At 42.4% G+C, this 19,717-nt stretch overlaps 1 protein-coding gene across 1 annotated transcript in view; it reads left to right on the top strand.

Annotated features, from left to right (window-relative positions):
• Positions 1 to 909: 909 nt before the first annotated feature.
• The window catches only part of FNIP1 (folliculin interacting protein 1), an 87,655-nt gene continuing 68,847 nt past the window's right edge, over positions 910 to 19,717 (top strand). The window contains 2 exon segments of the mRNA XM_045026508.1: positions 910 to 1,002; positions 1,004 to 1,131. Coding sequence (XP_044882443.1) covers positions 910 to 1,002; positions 1,004 to 1,131 — 221 coding nt within the window.

Here is a 19,717-nt window from a genome sequence, read left to right on the forward strand (position 1 = left end):
AGCTGGATTCTGCCAGGTTCTGGGCTTCCACAAATTCCACTGCCTCAATAGAAATCCTGGTTAGCCACTCTTGTTGCATCTGAGTACCCAGGAATGGTACCATCAAAACAGAGAACAAGTGGCACTTCTAGTAGTGGAAGAAGAAATTTGGCCCCCAGTAAATCCTGGTAGAAGAAAGCTGCAACGACTCTGTTTCACCTGCATCCTGCTGGAGTTGGTGTATTTATGCCTGCAGCCCCTCCTCCCCAGTTTTACCAATACACGCAGTACAGATGCAGTTTCTCCGGGTCCACCAGAATAATCCAGATCCCACTGGAAAATGGGGATGTTTCCTAATGTGCTGACACGATTGGGTGGGCAATTCAGAGGCTAGAGCCCAGTGTTTCGCGTCGTTGGGGTATATGAGGCTCGATTGTTGCATCTGGCGCCTATTCTCTACTGAGGCAGGGGATTCATTTATTTATTTATTGGAGGAGCAGCAAAAATTGGGATCTTCTGGACGTCTGAAGCACCCGTTGCTCCGAGACGCACCAGGGCCTAGGGGGTCTTTGCTGGGAGAGGGATGTGAGTGAATCAGGGGGAGCCTGGCTGGATCCGAAAGGGGCTGGGTGCAGGAGGGAGGTTTTTGCAAGGCTGTTGCAATGGGAGCCGGGCGGCCCCGGGGTTAGAGTCGGTGCCCTAGAAGAGGTTAGATTTATTCTGCCTTTGGCCAGTGGGAGCTGGGGGCCAAGCACCAGCAGGCTCCATCCAGCTCTCCCCCTGCCCTACCAAACCCCAGCCGGGCTGCCGGAGCACGTGGTGCTGGGGCCTCAGCCACTCAGCTGTGCACGGCCCCGGAGAAACCCCTCCCGGGCCCGCCTCCCTGCGATCCTCCTCTTCTGGCCGCGCCAAGTGACTAATTTTTGTCATATGACTGTGACACCAAATGGAGTCGGGTTGGCGGAACTAGCTGCCTGCCGGAGGAGTTCGCTGCTCCAGCCCCAGCGCCTCCGCTGGGTGGAGGGAGAGAGAGAAGGAGGCTGGGGGAGCAGCGCGCCCCAAAATGCCACCCACCCTGTTCCAGAAGCTCTTCAACAAGAAGTACGGGCTGATTTCCCCTGCCCGGGACTCCAGGGAGGAGTGTGTCTTCAGGTAAGGCGGCGGGGGGGGGGGGAGCCCTCTCCCCTGGCTCGCCCCTGCTCCCCAGCTTGGGCCAGGGTGTCCCCCCTTTTCGCCTGTTTGTAACCCCCCTGCCCAGGAAGAGTCCGGAGAGGAGGGGGTCGGGGGGGGGTCTCATTCCCTTTCTGATTGTGCGCGCCCTGAGGACTCTCGTGTGCACGATTCGATACGCTGCCGAGTCGGCTCCTGGGCCCCTCGCAGCCTCCCTCCCCCCTTTGACACACATGTCGTTTGCATGTCTCCTTTCTCTTCCTCCCCACCCCCTTTCCCAGGAGAGCCCCGGGGGCGGAGAGGTTTCTTGGCCTGGGTTCCTCCGGCCACACAATAAGCTAGACGGAAACCCCTGATGTGCCTTTAGCCAGGCACTCGGAGGACGCGTGCAACATTGTTTCTCCGGAGAGCTTTCCTCGTAAAGGTGCCCTCGGTGTGTGCTCCTCTGGCGGCGCCCCGTGGGGATCCCGGCCCTCCGAGCCCGCCGCTCTGCAGGGAAGCTCATTTTCATCGCCGTCCTGTTTTGCAAAAAGTTGCAGAGCAGAAGTAGCCCCTTGGTTAACGCCCCCCAAGACGAGCTGCTCTCTCCGACCGGGTTGTGACTCTTCCTTTCGGCGTGGATTGGGGTCTCTTCTCCCTTTCCTGTCCCCAAATCCCCCCCTTTTCCCCCGCCTTTGATGCGTCTAAAGCCCCTTTTAAAAAAAACCACGCCATTCTTTTGGCTTTCTTGAAGTTGGGAGGCGGTGGCTATCTGGCAAGAGCGACCTTAAAAAATAGTCAGAGGGAAGAGCAAATGCGAAATGTGTGGCTGCCGACAGAAGTGTAGGGTTACTCCTGAAATCTGTCATGATCTAACCACAACAAAACTGAAGCCATCAAAGGGTGCCAAACACAACACTTCAAGGAAAAAAAACGCTGCCCCCCAAGAATGTTCCTTCCTCTTCACCTCTTACAATTAAATGTTTCCGTTTGACCTGGCTGTGTGTGTCATTCCCTCAGTATTTCTGAAATGCTAACAGTCTATGTATGGTTTTTGTTGTTGTTGTCATCTGGAGAAAGGAGATCCCTAGAGGTCCATGGACCCTTGTCTGGTATAAGAACTTGAGTTTGCAGTTCTTTATGAAGACTCCAGTGAAAAGTTAAAAATCAGGGGCCAGAACTACTCTTTTGGCAGTTTTCCCATATTGTGACCTATAAAAATTTAAAAAATAAGTTTAAAACGTTGTCCTAGGAAAAGGTATTTTAGGTGTCTATAAAATAATAATAGTAATAGATACACAGAATAGTACCTACCTAGTAGATTTCTATAGTACTAATCAGCTTCCAGTCACAGTTGGAGTAGCAAAAATCTGGTCTAGTTGCAAACTATTAATTTAAAACACAATCATGATTTTGTAACTAAAATGTAAATGATACTTTCTTTGCATTTATTGGCATGAATAGCATAATCTGAAAATACTGATATTTTAAATTGGCTACTTGGAACCGCTCTTCATTTAATATTTTGAATATCTTTTCGAGTTTCATTGTGTGATGTAACAGCAAATGTGTAGCCCTAGGGCTGCTCTCTGGAATGGTATATCTGTTGATCAACTTTCTTTGGTTATTGAGACTGTCACTGCAAACATCTGGGGTGGTAATTAGTAAGCACACTATTCTCTCAACATAGCCATTTTCACAGCATACTGGTTAATCTTCTATGTTCTTAGGAAGTAAGTGAGAACTTTTGGAACTAACCTAGAATCCAACGTTGTAAATGTTGGAATACACCTTTAACAAAGTTTGTTTATAGCTGCCAAAACACCTTCATTTCGTTTTCCTGCTGAGTGGTTCCTTTTTTTACTGACATATTGGATGGTCCACAATAACTCTTTAACAAATGTGTGTGTGTGTGTTTTCTAGATCACTTTAATATCTTGCACCTAACTCTCATGACTCGGAGAGGGCTCAAGGGCTGTTCTAGCCAATTATATCTTACCTGTTTCTCATGCTGCTAAGACACTTCTTAATGATAAACTTCTACTGAGGATTTGGTGTATAACTCAGCAGGTGCGTTCCGCACACTTGGGGATAATCTGAGGATTGTTTGTTGTAAGGAAGAAAAAAATTAGTATATCATCCTCCAACATCTTTTTTTTCCCTTTAACACAGGATATTGTGTGCCAGAACCGGACATGTATTTTTCCAATTACCCTTTTTTTCCTGTAGTACAATTAAGATATTTTTATATGCTGAATCCATTAGTGGTCATATTCAGGTTTTTAAGTTTTATTTCTAAAATATAGTTAAATGGAGACACTTCATAAAAAGGTGTCTTTCTAACCTTCTGCTAATATTATATTTTGCTAAGCTGAATTTTCCAATGATAAAACTGAATAACAGGCCTATGTAAAGTACCATGCTAAAGTCAATAATCAGCATAATAGTTGTATTCTTATAAAGGAAAGTGAAAGTGCATTCAATCCTTGGAGTGTGCACAGAATTCCTTTAAAGCCATAAAGGTAGGAAACAGGTATTTTACTTTAAATAAGGCCCTGCCTGAGTTCCAAATACTGCATGAGTGCAGAATCAGACTCATATTTCATGAAAGGAAAGCAAACTTCTCATATGATCTGGGCCAGCCTATTAGTAGCTGGTAAGCACTTAAAAGTCCAGTGCATCCTCCAAATGTTTGTTGTGTGTTGATGTGAAATTCAAAGGAGAGGGAGGATGGTCTTGTGGTTAAAACACTGGCTTCTCTTTATAAGACCTGAATATTATTATTATTTTGCCACAGACTTCCTTTATGCAAGTGGATTAATTTCTCTCTGCCTCAGTTTCCTTATCTGTAAAATGGGGATAATTCTTAGCTAAGAAGGGCATGTGATGATGAACTTGTCTGTGAAACTTTGGAAGAATGTGCTATAGAAGGACAAAGTATTTATTAAAATATTAGGGATGAGATTTTAAAGAATCGGTGCTTAAGTTAGGCACATAGGGCATTATCTTGCATCACTGAACTCAAGGATACCATTGCCATTGATCTCAATGGGAACAGGATCAGAGCCCTAAATCCTTACTGAGGTTCCTAAGTAAGTGACCCAGTTTTTTAAAGCACCCATCAGTTTCATTTTTGAAAAATTGGGTCACGTATTTAAAGGGGAAAAAAAAGTGTTGGTCTGTGTGTCTGGACTTATTGCCTTCTTTGAGGCAACAGTTATTGCTCTGGGGGCATTTAAAAACAAATCTGCAACCAACTGTTAAATAGAACATTTAAGAGCAATTGTCATGCAAGGGTATGGAACTGAGTAACTGACATGTGAGTGATATCAGGGTAACTTGGTGCAAGTTACTCATTCTTCCCTAACCATGAATACATTTTGCATTTGAGTCATGCTTGCAAAATTGTCATGAAAATTTACCAGAAGAGGCACAAATTCTACTGAATTTACAATGTTTTAATGAAAGCAATATTTTACTTGCTTGTTCTCCCTCCAAATTTATTTACCATGGGTGTGTGGAGTCTTGCAAGGCAGAATCAAGTCAGACTATGGGAAATGCATCAGGAATGAGTGTTAATTAAATTAGCAGTTCCAGAGTTTTGTGATTGATAATGTGGCACTCCCTAAAGTAGTAGATTAGGGCCCAGTCCTTCAAACATTCCCACACTTGTTCAACATTATTTACACAAGTAGTCTTATTGAAATCAATTAGAGTAGTGATGTGGAATGCAGCTAATGTGGGTAGGTTGATTACTTGTGTGAGTACGATTTGCAGTGTTTGTACAATATGGTTTCAATCTGAGGACCCAGTTCTGCACGAAATGGAGGAGTAACATTTTTAGCAGAAGCCATGAAGAAGATTCTGATGTCTTCCTCTTTAACTGCAATATAGCAAGGGTTCTCCTTAGAGAAGTAGCTGCTTTGCCTGCTAATTCATAACTCACTTAAGTGCTCTTAACACAACTCAATTAAGTTGTATAAAATATGTACACTGTCGCATTTTGATCTAATATGTATTTAAACACCCATATTTTAGCCAAGCTTTATACCAAAGATTTGTTTTTATAATTCATGAAGTAATTTCATCTAGTGAGATACCTAAGTGTGTTCTGTATTAACAGGGAAAAAAGCAGAACATTACTGCAGCCAGCTCAGGGAAGACCTCACTGTGCAGCCGCAGGGTTTAAAAAGCAAGTGAAATGTTAGTCCCCCATTCCATATGTATCCTAAATGGAGAGTAAAGTAATGCCAATGTATAAATCTCAAAAGGGATAAAGATGAATGAGAGGGGACCTGATAAATGGGTAAACAATGAATGGTACAGAGAAGGTAGATTGGGAACTTCTGTTCACCCTGTCACATACTGTGGGAACTGAGGGATATTAAATGAAATCAAAAGGCAAATTCAAATCTTATACAAGGAATTATATTTTCACACAATGCAAAACTAGTGTGTGGAACTCCCTGTGATCTCACTGAGGCCAGACGCTGAGAAGGAGTCCAAAAAGGATTAGACATTTATGGATAGCAAGAATATCCAAGTTGTAATAGTAATTATACGTTAAAAGAAATATCCCTAGGAATTTTGAAAGGGCTATTAACCCTTAACATGCTGTAGGGCATAAGCTAACCTCTGCTATTGGGGAATAGGAAGTAAACTTTCCCTGGGGCACCTTACACCATAACTAACTACTGCAGGGTTTCTTGAACCTTATTCTGAAGCATCTGGTACTGGTCACTGTTGATGACAGAATACTGGACTAGGTTGACCACTGGTCTGATCCAGTCTGGTAATTTGGCAATTCCTATATTTCTGTGTTCCTGTTATTAAAAACAAGTCCATCCAGATTTAAAATCGAGAATATTCAGTTATATATATATATATATATATATATATATATATATATATATATATATATATATATATATATATATATATATAAAATAGCCATTAGATGAACTCTGTGCATTATGAATTCTCTAACCAACTATGTATTAAAAATAAAGCAAAACAAAATAAAAAATAAAATCTTATTAAATTAAGCAGCATCTGTTGTTCATCTTGCTAAACTGTCACCTTCACAATAAATCCTAGTTGCGCTGTTTATATTACTGAATGCTGGAGGCAGGGTCAGAAGGTGGGTAAATATGGAATTTTTTTTGGATTTCTAATAGTGCACTACAGTGCTGCATTTAATTGTATGTTACCAGCTGCCTCATCATTCAGTTTATTTTTACTTTTTCTGCAAATGAAATATTCCTTTTTATTACAAGTCAAAAACTCAGGAGTTAATGGGAGATGCAGGCTACATCTTTCTATATAGTTCAAGTATGTTGCTCACTTTGAGCCTTTTAAGACATGGGTCCTCAACCTCATTATAGACTCACCCCACTAGCGTGAAGAAATATAGGCCTATAATGTTTAACTGTGGTTTGATGCACTCTTGTGTTCTGTGTATGACAGAGCCATTGAGCTTCCTTATGCTACACGGAACAGCTCTGTGCACACGAGTTCTCTTGTGCATCTGGCTATCCCTTCCAGTTAACAGGAGGATAGACTGAATTTGAGAGTCCCTTCAGGTCTGAGCTCAATAGGACCTCTCAGTATCTTGTTTGATCTGAGGAGCTCTAAAGAATAATTTTCCCGTCCTGGGTGGTGTTCCATGAATGCCTGTCAGCTTTATTTTGCTCTTGTCAAAGCATCTGTTATAGGGGTACAAATATGTGGGAAATGTTCCAACTTAAAAATAAACCATACAAATTCCTCCTCCTACTAACAGCAGGGAGTATCTCTGCAGACATTTTCCCACCAGATGCTCTTTTTAGATGTTTCTGTATTTGAGGGAGAACACAATTTGCCAAATAGGGAGAGACAGGGAATCAGTTACTTTTGTGTCCCCTGCTTGTGTATGGACCAGACTACTTGCAGCGATTCTGGAAACATACTTTTCCTTGGGGTCTTTCTGGAGCACAAACTGCTTGATTGATAATGATTTGTCAAGTTTCCAGTATATATGAAAGACCTAAGGTTGGCTGTAGAGTAATATTTCCTGAAAGCAGATGAGGCAAATATCTGCTATCAACCTGGACTCCCTCCGTCTTCTGTTGCAGTAGCTTTAAAATGTATCCTGAGATTTATTTTATTTTATTTATTTACTTTATACATAATATTGGCAGTTGAATTTATGAAGGGAATTGGAATAAACCTAGGAATGAGAATGGGTAGCATGATACAAAGATGCTCTAGAAGCTAGAGGAAGCAATTCATCTGCATAGCCTTCCCACTCCCATCATAACTGATGATAAGCTTCCTCTACTTCTTTTTTTGAACTTGGAAATTAATGGAAATGAATAAGTCTTTCTTAGAATAGAGATGGTGATAGAAATTTTCTTCTGCATGCCCTCCCTTAAGGGAAAGATGTATGAGGTGCCTAAGAAAGCTTAGAGCCTGTGGGAGTCAGACAGTTTGGAGGTCTTGTGTTATCAGGCTTTGGGCTTGAGCATCCAGAGTGATTTAACCCAATTGATACAGTATTGCCAAAACCCCTTTTATGGTTACCGTCTGCTGCAAACAAAAAGCCCCACTCCACCCAGTCAAAGGCCTTTTTTGCATCCATCAACAATAGGTGGTTTTGTGTCTGCCCAGCGTGGGCCCAGAGAATCAAACCTATTATTCCATCACTTTAGAAAGCCACTCCAGTTCTAGTGGATAATATGGTTAACAAAAGTCTTTAGTAAGAATATAAAATAACTCCTCAGCTGAACTATCAGCCAGTCAAGCTGATGTGTCCTCTTTTGGAATTAAAGCTTGTGCAGCCAAGGATATTGTATCAGAAAACTTGTCTGCTTACAAAACTTTTCAAGTCCCTTCAATAAAGTCTTATTAAAGCCAGTTCTAAAACTCATCTTGATCAGGAGCCTTATCTGATTTTAATTTGGCAATACCTCCAACAATGCCAGAGAAACTTTAGTTATATACAGATTAGCCTTCCTAAGTTTAGAAGGCTTTAGCTTTGCCAAAAAGCAATTTATAACCTCGTGTCCCACCAGATTCTGATGAAGCTTTTTAAAAAAAAAAAATTCTTTTTTTTATTAAGTTTATCTAGGATTTTGTATTAAACCTTGCTTTTTCTTCTCTTTCTGTTTCTGGCATTTCCCCATCCTTCTTTGTTATAATACGAGTGGGAAAGTCTCTGACCTCTTGGCTTACTAATTAGCTTGAGTTTTGCAAGATTTATTATGTATTCAGCTCTCACTAGAAATCGTGCTGAAGTTGCCCTCCAGCTATGATCACTTTGGCTAGCATTATGAAAGATATTTTTTATGTACCCTAACTACATTTCTGTTTCCAGAACACTTATTTCAGATAGTCTTTCTTTATTTTGCTGAGGCATTTTCTATCATCTGATCCATTATGTATCCTTTGGTTGTTTAAGTCAGGATTCACCCTTGAGCGCAGAAACAAACAGTATAATAGGTTCAGATTAGCATCCCTGCGGGGTTTCAAAAGTGCTTACACTTTTTATTAAGATGGCCAACATCCAAGTCCTACGTTACACCAGGCCTGACACAGTCAGTCTGGAATTCCGTACGGTTCTAGGAGTCCTGCATTCCTCTCCAGGTGGGCAAAAATAAGGATCTCGACTAAAGGCACAATATCAATTTGAAGATCACATTTCTGCCTGAAAATGTTGTACCTACTATAGCGACAAGCTAATAAGTAAGATTATGAAAACAAAGGGTGGGGGCGAGAGGGGAAAGAGTCTCATCTACTTTTTTTCAGTTTGTTTATTTTATGTATTGATGGCACATTGTTTATAGTCAGTTTCACCGTGTCCCTGTAAGGTGTGTTAGGGCTAAATGTGGCCTGTGCTGCAAGCACCGTGTATGGGGCAATGCATGATTGTGTTGCTCCAGAAAGCAGCTTGTGATACAGCAAGTCACGGGGGAAGAAGATTTTCAAAGGCATAGAGGGTAGTTAGGCACTTAACTTCCATTGCAAGTCAGGAGGACTTAGGTGCCTGGCTACCCTTTGTGCCTTTGAAAACTGCCCCATGCTCCAGAGGGAATGTTCCCTGAACCAGTCTGATACCCTGTGTGTGCTCTACTCCCACTTCCCCTGCATGTATGGGCGAGGTTGTAGTGCAGTGTTTCTCAAACTAAGGTCGCCGCTTGTGTTGGGAAAGCCCCTGGCAGGCCAGGCTGGTTTGTTTACCTGCCCCGTCCACAGGTCCAGCCGATCGTGGCTCCCACTGGCCATGGTTCGCTGCTCCAGGCCAATGGGGGCTGAGGGACTTACTGGCCGCCACTTCCAGCAGCCCCCATTGGCCTGCAGCGGTGAACCGCGGCCAGTGGGAGCCACGATCGGCCGGACCTGCGGACGGGGCAGGTAAACAAACCGGCCCGGCCCACCAGGGGCTTTCCCTACACAAGTGGCGTCTCCAGTTTGAGAAACACTGTTGTAGTGGTTCTGGGGCAGCTGTCCTCCACCCGCCAGTGATACAAGTAGCACCTTACACTCTCCTTTGTGGGTGTGCAGGATGGTCACAATCTGGCCCTTTTCAAGGGAGAAACTGAGTAGGTGAAAAGATCCTTTTGCTCCCCTGCTGCTGATTAGAAAATGCCTTTAAACTTTTTTAAAAAAAGGAATTAAAAGATGTGAAATCAACCAACTTCAAAACACTAAAGTCACCCTTTGTTTCCCTTAGTAATGTTACCTCCTTCTTAAGTGGCCAAGCACTTCTTTTGTGTTCTGTGAGATCAGGTGCTGTAGTAAAGATCACGGGTTTGTTGTGATATGTGCATGTATCAGCCTTCTGTGTTCTCTGCATTATCACTTCCTCATGCTGGGACAGCACGAGTTTTATGAAGAAGGGCTGCGATCTAATCTCTGACCTGTTCCAGGCTGCCTCTGGAGCAGTGTCTCGCTGTGTTCCACTCCCAGCGTCTTGTCTCTTCGTTAGGATAATGTTATTTGAAATGAAGCTATAGCAAATGAATTATATTGCTTCCCTTTCCATCTCTGGAATCTTAAGGAGTTTAGAGTTGCCAACCCTCCAGAATTGTCCTGGAGTCTCCAGGAATTAAGTATTAATCTTTAATTAAAGATTCTGTCATGTGATGAAACCTCCAGGAATTCATCCTACCAGAATTGATGACCCTAGGTTAGACCTATGCGGTCTGATCTAACCAATGTAGTAAAATGGCTTCCACAGTATCTGCTTAGATGGCCTCCTCTTGCCAGCTGATCAGAGATTCTTCCTATGGTTGATTGCCATCTTTTCATGCATTACTCTGATTACGCTTGGCAGCCTTTTTGTTTTGTGTAGCACATTCTGTGAAGAAAGTGTTACATGGATTTCTGGCTGCCCTTTCCTCCATTGGGTTGTCATGGTGGCAAGTGAGCCAGATGTTGTGACATGGGGGAGGCTGGGGTTTGGTGGGCTTGGGAGAGGAGGTATGGGGTGGGTACTGTTTCCATGGTGAGAGAGAGAGAGGTGCCCTCAGACCCTGCAGATATGCTGTCAGTGTTACCTTATCTGAAAATTACCTCCACGTAATGGAACACAAAAACTTCTCCCCATAGTCAAGGGAGTGTGGGTTTGGTGAAGGTAGGAAGGGCTCTTAGAGGAGTTTGAGGTGCTCTGCACAGCATCCTTCTGTTCCTCCTCCACATCAGGTCTTAGGTGACGGGGGCGGGGAGCATGAAGTATACAATAGACCCTGAAATTCTCTCTCCGATTTGTTCTGTGATGTGTGCTGGGGGGAGGAAGATCCCTTCCCCACCCAGCCGCTGTTGGTGTGATGAGTCAGGAACTACTTACGGGGTTTTCAATCCCCTCAATGCTTTTCTTTAGGGGATTTGGCCCTTGTATTCTGCTGAGCTAACACACACTCAGAGCGCATACTGGGTTCAATTTTTATTTTCTTTCACAGTGAATTGTTGGATAAACTGGCCCAAATGAGTTAGAGGCTGAAACTTGATTTTATTTTGCTGTAATTCTGTCTTAGTTCTAAAAATGGCTACTTTATAGCCTATTTTACAAGTGGAAAATAGCATACACGGCATTTTTGTGCTTGAGAGAACGCACCCTGCCTGTTGCTACATCTGTAACAGAGTGTCTACAAAATCACCTTTGTGTAACTCCCAGAAAATCATGTTTGTGTAACTTCCAGTGCTCATTACACCAGGGTAAATCCACCATCCAGTTATGGTGGACTTACACTCATGTAACTGAGAGCAGAATTTGGCTCTTAGTAAAGCTCAAAATGGTTGGGGTATGGTGGGAAGGACAATTTTCTGGAAATGTTGCTGGAAGAAAAAGAAATTACATCAGCTAAATTCTGTGAATTAAAAACAGAAAATAATGTCAGTCATTTGTAAATCCCTTGCTAATGCATCAGTTACTCCACTTTACGCTGAGTAGTAACATCACTTGTATTTAAGAAATATTCCTTTGAAAAACTCATTTGCACAATACAAATGTGAGACTAACTGCTTAAGGGATTCAACCATAAAGATTCCATTCAGAAGGGGCAGTCCCTCAGAAAGATTAATCATTTATTTCTAAAAATAAATGTAGACGTGTGTTCTGTTCCATAGTCATTATGTAGCCTTTACTGTATCAGCTTCAAAGAGGATTTTTTTTTAAATGATGCATTTTTCTTTTACTTAATGTTCAGCGGAGACTTTTATGTGGGATAATTTGCACCTATGAATAAGACTGATTACCTGGCAACCTCCTCCCCCCTGCCCACCTCCATCGTGAAACCAGTAGCTTGTGTAGATAATATTATTCAGAATACAGTGATGTACTTTTCAGAGGTTTAATAATATTTCCCATTGTAATCAAAAGCAAAATCCATTCATTGTTGGAACGTGTGAATTACAACAGGAAGTAGTATTCAAAGTACTGCATAAGCCTGTAGTATGTGTATTATTTTATAACGTATACACATACAAGCTCAGAATAGTTCACACTTCAGGAAGTCGGTGCCTCCTTCCCTGGCTCTAGTTCTCTATAATCACATGAGTTAGGAAATGTATAAGTGTCACCAGAATGACTTCTTTCTCTTCACTGTATTGTGAACATGTAATAGCCTTTAATTTCTAGATGCCTATGCTTGGTGACCTCTGGGTGCCCAAACAAAACCTAAACCCTAAAATCATAATTTAGGCTGTCACTCCACGTGGCTTTTGTATATAGGTTGAAACTGTGTTGATAAACCAGACCACATATTTGCCTCAGATTAGAGGGCTCTCTGGATTGAAGTCCCTATGCCACTTAGTAATGAACAGATCTGCTATAGAGAGAACTCATACACCCCAGATAGTTCCTGCACATGATTCAGCAACACCTTGTGATCAATGGCATAAGCAGCTGATAGTGTTAGATATATCAATATAGCATGCTGTCTCATATCCATTACCCTAGGAGGAATTCTCATCAGAACCAGGAGGAATCCTCATTTTGGAGCATGAACATCATCCATCATACATTAGTGCTATTTTGTGGGGGAGGGATAGCTCAGTGGTTTGAGCATTGGCCTGCTAAACCCAGGGTTGGGAGTTCAATCCTTGAGGGGGCCACTTAGGGATCTGGGGCAAAAATTGGTCCTGCTAGTGAAGGCAGGGGGCTGGACTCAATGACCTTTCAAGGTCCCTTCCAGTTCTAGGAGATTGGTATATCTCCACTTAAAAAATATCTCCAGTATACATCTCTATGATGTTTTCATTATGTCTCCAGCACTAATTGTGGCCTGAAAACAGACTAGAACATGTAAGAGAAATAATCCTGTTCTGTCCAGTTGACACTAGTATTCCTCAAAAACAATGAGGAGTCCTTGTGACACCTTAGAGACTAACAAATTTATTTGGGCATAAGCTTTCATGGGCTAAAACCCACTTCATCAGATGTATGGAGTGAAAAATACAGTAAGCAGAATATATATTCTAGCACATGAAAAGATGGGAGTTGCCTTACCAAGCGGGGGGGTCAGTGCTAACGAGCCAATTCAGTTAAGGTGGAAGTGGCCTATTCTTAATAGTTGACAAGAAGGGGTGAATACCAAGGGAGGGAAAATTGAATGAAATGTCTCCAATTTTAGGCCAGTGAATTGGCTTAGAGCGCTGACTGTTTCTATTTAAAGGTAGACTGATCTCTGATAGGTGACTAAAATAGTCAGACAGAAAAACATTTTTCATTACTTAAACATATTTCAGTTGACTCATTACTGGAAATTATTCTACTTTCTTGGTAGAAAAGGAAGTCCTCCTACTGACAAATTGGATGGTTATGAAGAAGCTGAAAAGACTAGAATAAACTTGGTTTCTTAACTACCCACATCTTTTGAACCCAGATCACACACAAAGCACTGATCTTTAATAGGCAAGAGCCACATTTTTGAAACCCATACGTAGAAAACATAGAGGCAAAGATCAGAGTAGACTGAAGCAGATTCTTCTGGGGTGATGGATAACATAATTAAGTGTTGCATTTTTTAAAAAACTTTAACTTTATGCTTTATATGTTAAGGTTTTCTCCTCCCATCTGAACAAGTTAAGTGAACAAAAGCACCACAGCATTATAAAATGAAGATAAATTAGATGCACTGGTTAATCTAAATGTGTTTATGTAAAATGTAAAGATCAGTGTATTAAACTATCCTGATTAATGAAGTGCCATATGAAGTGAAGTGTGTGTGTGTGCGCGCATGCGTGTGTGTGTTTTCTCGGATGAATAAGACTGATTCTTTCAAACTTCGGGGACAGAAGCTGGGATTTCTGTTTCTGAGAATTAATATAAAATGCCATTCCCCCGTTAGCATAAGGAGATGTTTTTCCACCTTCCTTTAGCACTTTTCATTTTAAGGCTTCCCTTCATTTTTGTTTTCCTTTAGTAGCCCGCAGAACAAGTCAGATAAATTGTGCTCATGAGAGGACACTAGTCGGCAACCAAATGGAAGAGGGAGCCATATAAACAAAGTAAAACTCAAGAAGTGTATCAGTTACTGAATGGACAGGTAACTAGCACAGAAAACAGGGAATGTAACTGCAGCACAGAAGAAAATTAGAAATAAAGATAAACCTAAAGGGCTCAATCTAGCAAAGTGCTGAGCATCCTCAACTCCAATTGAAGTCTATAGGAGTTGAAGCCACTCAGTGCCATGAAAGCTGGAGCCCGGTATGGAGAACACATCAGGGTGAAGGGGTGAGAGAGAGGTCAGAACTGAATGAAACAGGAAGAAAAAGAGACCAGCCGAGCAAGTCAAACTTCATTGCATCGCGACCCCCACCTGACAACTAAAATTACCAGAAGGGGGGACCGAAGCTTGAGCCCGCCCAAGCCCCACTGCCCCGGGTGGGGGAGGGAGGGCTAAAGCTGAAGCCCGAGGGCTTCAGCCCCAGGCAGGGGGCCTGTAACTTGAGCTCCAGCTGGAGTTTGAAGCAAGTCAAAGCCAACTCCAGCCACGCCAGAACGGCTGAGCTAGAGCAAGGGACAAGATGCTATTTCCCCAGATCCCCTCCTCCCTGAGTTTTAATTGGATCCATTTGCTTTAATTGGGTACGTTTGCTTTCTTAGACCTTGATGTATGTGGGCACATGCTTAAGTCCACCCCTAATCAGCAAAACACTAAGCACATACTTAGGCACGTCACTGAATCAAGGCCATAAACTGTGGTCTGCGTTGAGTTGTATATTATTTTTTGTTTCACCCTGAGCAATGTACATTCTGTATGCGTATACGTACACAGGGCCTGCTCCTGTAAATGGATCCCGGTGGGTACAAAAGTCCACCTGTTTCCCTGATCAGGGCCATAGTTTCTAAGCGCTCCTTTGGAATAGTAGGTGCTACTAGGATATTTAAAATATCAACAAGTAAGAGAGGAAAAGGGTACGGGGAGAAAAGAGGCGAAGGTATTTTAAAGTGATCTCATTTTTCTTTTGTTCCTTTCCTGCATTTACTAACAATGCACTGGCCAGAGACTGCTCCCTATGGGCATGTCGACACTGCAGTTGGGAGCGATTCCCCCAGCCAGAGTAGACAAGACTTGAGCTAGGCCACCCGACCCCGTAGGCTGGAGAGCCCAAACTCCAGCTGGAGCTCCAAGATCCATAGCACTATTTTTAGGATGCTGCCTCGAGCCCCGCTATCAGGAATCTGTCTGCCTGAGCTGGGAGGCTCGCTCCCAGCTACAATGTAGAGGTACCCCAGGTGCCCTCACTTGTGCCCCTGTTCTTTATCAGCAGATGCATGTGCTGTGTCCATCTTCAGCATGTCTGCAGGAAAACGGCAGTAGATTGGATTTGCAATCCATGTTTGTTTGAAAGAAGTAACATTAAAAATGGCACGTAATTAAAAACTAAAATTGCTGTGAATGTTTGATGTAAGGTGGCCAGATGTCCTGATGTTAGAGGCTTTGTGTTATATACAGAACTATATCTCTCCCCCCCGTTCCCCCCCCCCCCCCCCCAGAGTGTCCTGATTTTTCACATTTGCGATCTGGTCAGCCTAGTTGGATGTGAAGTGGTAACATTCTGCAACTCCTCTTTCAACCCTGAAAACACAAACTCACTCACTCACACTCTCGCTCTCTCAGCCTTCAAGGGAACTACACTGAAATGTAGTGCAACAATAAAGGGGAGAGAGGAGAGACACACATGAAAGAATTAATTCACCTAAATGCTCCACGCACCTCTTTCTTCTGTATTTTCCTTGAATTCTATCTGTTGTTCTCTCTGCTAATGACATCCATTTTCCTCTGCTTTGGAAAAGAAATTCATGTTCTCTCTCTCTCTCTCTCTCTCTCTTTTTTTTAAAGAAACAAGTGAAGCCAGGTCACTTTCCCCCCTGTTCTTTTGTCCTTTTCCAAATTACCCCCTTTCTTGGAGGCCTGCTGTCTCAGCCGCTCCCTCTTTCATGTTCATTCTGGCTGCAGCACCATCCTGTTTTTGCACCACAGGCTGCAGAGCAAAAGCTGCTAGGATCTTTACTCGGATAATTTTAAGTGACATACACAATGCCAAGGAGGGGAGCAGGGAACAGGAGCAGAGCAAGCAATTATATTGCCAACAGTGCCTTTAGAAAAGCCAGCCTGAACACAGCCTGGCGGTATTGACAGCTCAAGCCATCCAACTTGTGAGCCATTCTTTCTAATTGATACAGCAGAATAGATGGCTTCTTGTCATGCTGTTAATGGTCCACAACAGGATATCCGTGGCACCAGCTTTCGTAGGGTCCCCCCATCCTCCAAATGCTCACAGGAACTGATTTAATAGAGGAAAAAAGCTAGACAAAAAACACTAGTGTTCCTTTTTGCGCTGTAGTGAGAGTAAAGCCAAATCTGCTGCTCCCCAGGGAATAGGGGGAACACTAGGTTTTTGTTCCATTTTTTTTTTTTTAACGGTTTTACTTGAACGAAACAAAATGTGCTTGCTGACACTGTGGGTATCCTGCAGTGGATCAGATCAGCGCTACACCAGAAACGGTTTGTTCTGCTACAGCATGATTGTGTCACCAAGAGGCAGACAGGAGTCATTCTAGCCATGCCAGACAAGCCGCTGTGTTGGCCTAGGTTGACTTGCACAGCACTCTGAACTAGTTCATTAGTGTTGGCAACAAAACGGGTGGATTTTATCATCTCTATAGAATACAGCCTATCCAACTGCACAATGTAGCTTTTATCAGCTATTTCTGTTGATGGCATACATTGTGAAGGCAAAATTTGATTTGTTTTGTATGTGCTGCCTGAACCCAGTGATAAAGACAGTGCTTGTTCTATTGTGTACAGTTTGAGTGTATTTCATTATGCAATAAAGGTGAGACAAGGTGGCTGCTGCTTCCTTAATTTCAAATTTCTCTGTTTTGAACCTTTGTACTAAGTTTGACCAACCAACCAAAGTGACATAGGCACTTAGGGCCAGATTTTCAAAAGTATTTAGGCACCTGGAGATTCAGATAGTGGCCTCGTGGGATTTTCATAAATGTCTAAGATTAGGTGCCTCGTTCCCACTGAAAATCCCACTAGGTGCCCATCTGCATCTTTAAGCACCTATATACCTTTAAATGTGTGGCACTTAGGAGCTTAAGTCCCATTTTCAAAAGTGACTTATACTCTTAGGAGCCTAAGTCTCATTGAAACTGTGGGACGTAGGTTCCTAAATCTCTAAGGCATTTCTGAAAATTTTACCCATGATCTCCATACAGTGTGTGTTCATGGTTACAGTTTTAAAAAATGACTAATGATTCTGGACATCCTACTTGAGACACCTTAAAAAAAGGTTGATTTTCAGAAATTGGGTGCTTGGCTTTTTCTGAAAATCCCATCCCCATTTAGATGGTTCAAGTTGGGCACCCAAAAGCACCTGTCACTTTTGAAAATCTTAGCTATATATATCTTAATATCATTTTTTTTCAAGCACTGTGTATTATTATTTTCAACCTTGTACCCTTATTATTGTACTGCTGGGTGTAGCATAATTTATAAACCCAAGGAGAAAACCACCAGTCTAATAATACTTCATTTTCCAGCCTATAAACTCTCCTTTTGCAACAGCTTATAAACTCTCCTTTTCTCCATGTTGCTGTTCACAGTTGGCTGAGTTCAATGAAAGGAGCATATGAGAGAGACAAAAGATGATATGTTGAGTGCCACTCAAAAGTAGATTGGAGAAATAATGTAATTCTATAAAACCTCATTCATAAAACCTTTCTGTGCATAACCCCCCGCCCCAGCATGTGTTTGACATTTAAGTCAACTGTATATAAAGCAGACCTGAGAAGACTGAATCTGGATTGGGTCTGGGTTCAGTAATTCTGAAAACATCTTTTATTTTTTTCTGTTGAGATGCTGGCTTAAAATGATGTATTGGAACGGAGATTTCAGCTGTACCTGCACTATAAAACAGATCCCTTTCCAGTCTGGGATCTAACTTGATTGACCATGATGGTAGAGATGGGTTTCAGATGCAGTCCACCTTCCCTTCTAACTGCAATGTGAAGGGATCCAGGTTTCAGGGTCTAGATTTGGCCTGTCTTTACTTTGGTATTTGTTTATTTTTTTCAATAGTCTGAATTTGACTAGGCAGTTCCATGCAGCTAAGCACTGATGATGTGACAATGCTTCTTCGCCTCCTTCCTGGTGATGGTACAAGGCCTCATCCAGGAAGTGTCTGGGCATTCACCTGTACCCTCATGCTAGGCTGCTGCTTTTATCCTTGTGCTTAGTTTTAATGTCAGTGGGATGACCCAGAGGTTAATAGCTAAGCACATGCATAAGTGCTGTGCTGGATCGGGGGACCAGAACACTCTGCATTTTGTAGAATCAAGTTTGTGGTTCACTTTGTTTCTTAACTACCAGGCTATCCACTTTTTCTACTTTTGCAAACCTCAGATGGAGCTGTTCTTCTGTGCAGTGTATTCAGATGTCCATTCTTTATTTGTCCTGATCTCCTTACAGTTATAGAATAGTAAAGTCAAGTTAATTAGTTTCTTTCAGTGCCTGCTCTATATAGGCCTACCTGAAATAGTTTCAGGTCACCTTAGAAATCTTAAATTGGAAAAGCAGTGAGCAGCATCACTCTTGTTATGGAGAATTGAGCAGTCTAGACTTTTTCTTCACAGTACCCACATGACTCTTGTAGTATTTAAACAGACAGAAATGGACTCTCTTGTCTCTTCTGCAAGTTAATTATGAAGGGGCCCATCCAGCTTCTAGACCCAGTAGGGTAGAAACTGAGTGGGAATGTTCAGTACTTGAGTTTGAACTAAGTTGCAGAGAAATGCCCTCATAAGAATGGCCATACTGGGTCAGACCAAAGGTCCATCTAGCCCAATATCCTGTCTTCCGACAGTGGCCAATGCCAGGTGCCCAAGAGGGAATGAACAGAACAGGTAATCATCAACTGATCCATCCCCAGTCACCCATTCTCACCTTCTGGCAAACAGAGGCTAGGGACACCATCCCTGCCCATCCTTGCTAATAGCCATTGATGAACCTATCCTCCATGAATTTATCTAGTTCTTTTTTGAACCCTGTTATAGTCTTGGCCTTTGCAACATCCTCTGGCAAGGAGTTCCACAGGTTGACTGTGCGTTGTGTGAAAAAAAAATACTTCCTTTTGTTTGTTTTAAACCTGCTGCCTATTAATTTCATTTGGTGACCCCTAGTTCTTGCATTATGAGAAGGAGTAAATAACACTTCCTTATTTATTTTCTCCACACCAGTCAAGATTTTATAGACCTTTTTAATATCATATCCCCCCTTAGTCGTCTCTTTTCCAAGCTGAAAAGTTCCAGTCTTATTAATCTCTCCTCATATGGCAGCAGTTCCATATGCCTCCTTGAACGCAAACTGCATTATAGACCCACTTTATTAGTTGCTATCCTTAGGAGGCATCGGTATTCTTCAGTACATCTGTTAAAGGATGCACTGCCTGTTTTACATCTGTTAAAGGATGTAAAAACTGCCCACCTGCTTCAGAGGTGGACTGTTGTTCTGAACTAAGGAGCTGGTCTGCACACCCTCCGGTCACAGAACTGAAACAAACAGGAGTTCTTTGTACACAGTGGCTTACAGAATTGGGC

Source organism: Mauremys mutica, chromosome 8, assembly GCF_020497125.1.
Source record: "Mauremys mutica isolate MM-2020 ecotype Southern chromosome 8, ASM2049712v1, whole genome shotgun sequence".
NCBI lineage: Eukaryota > Metazoa > Chordata > Testudines > Geoemydidae > Mauremys > Mauremys mutica.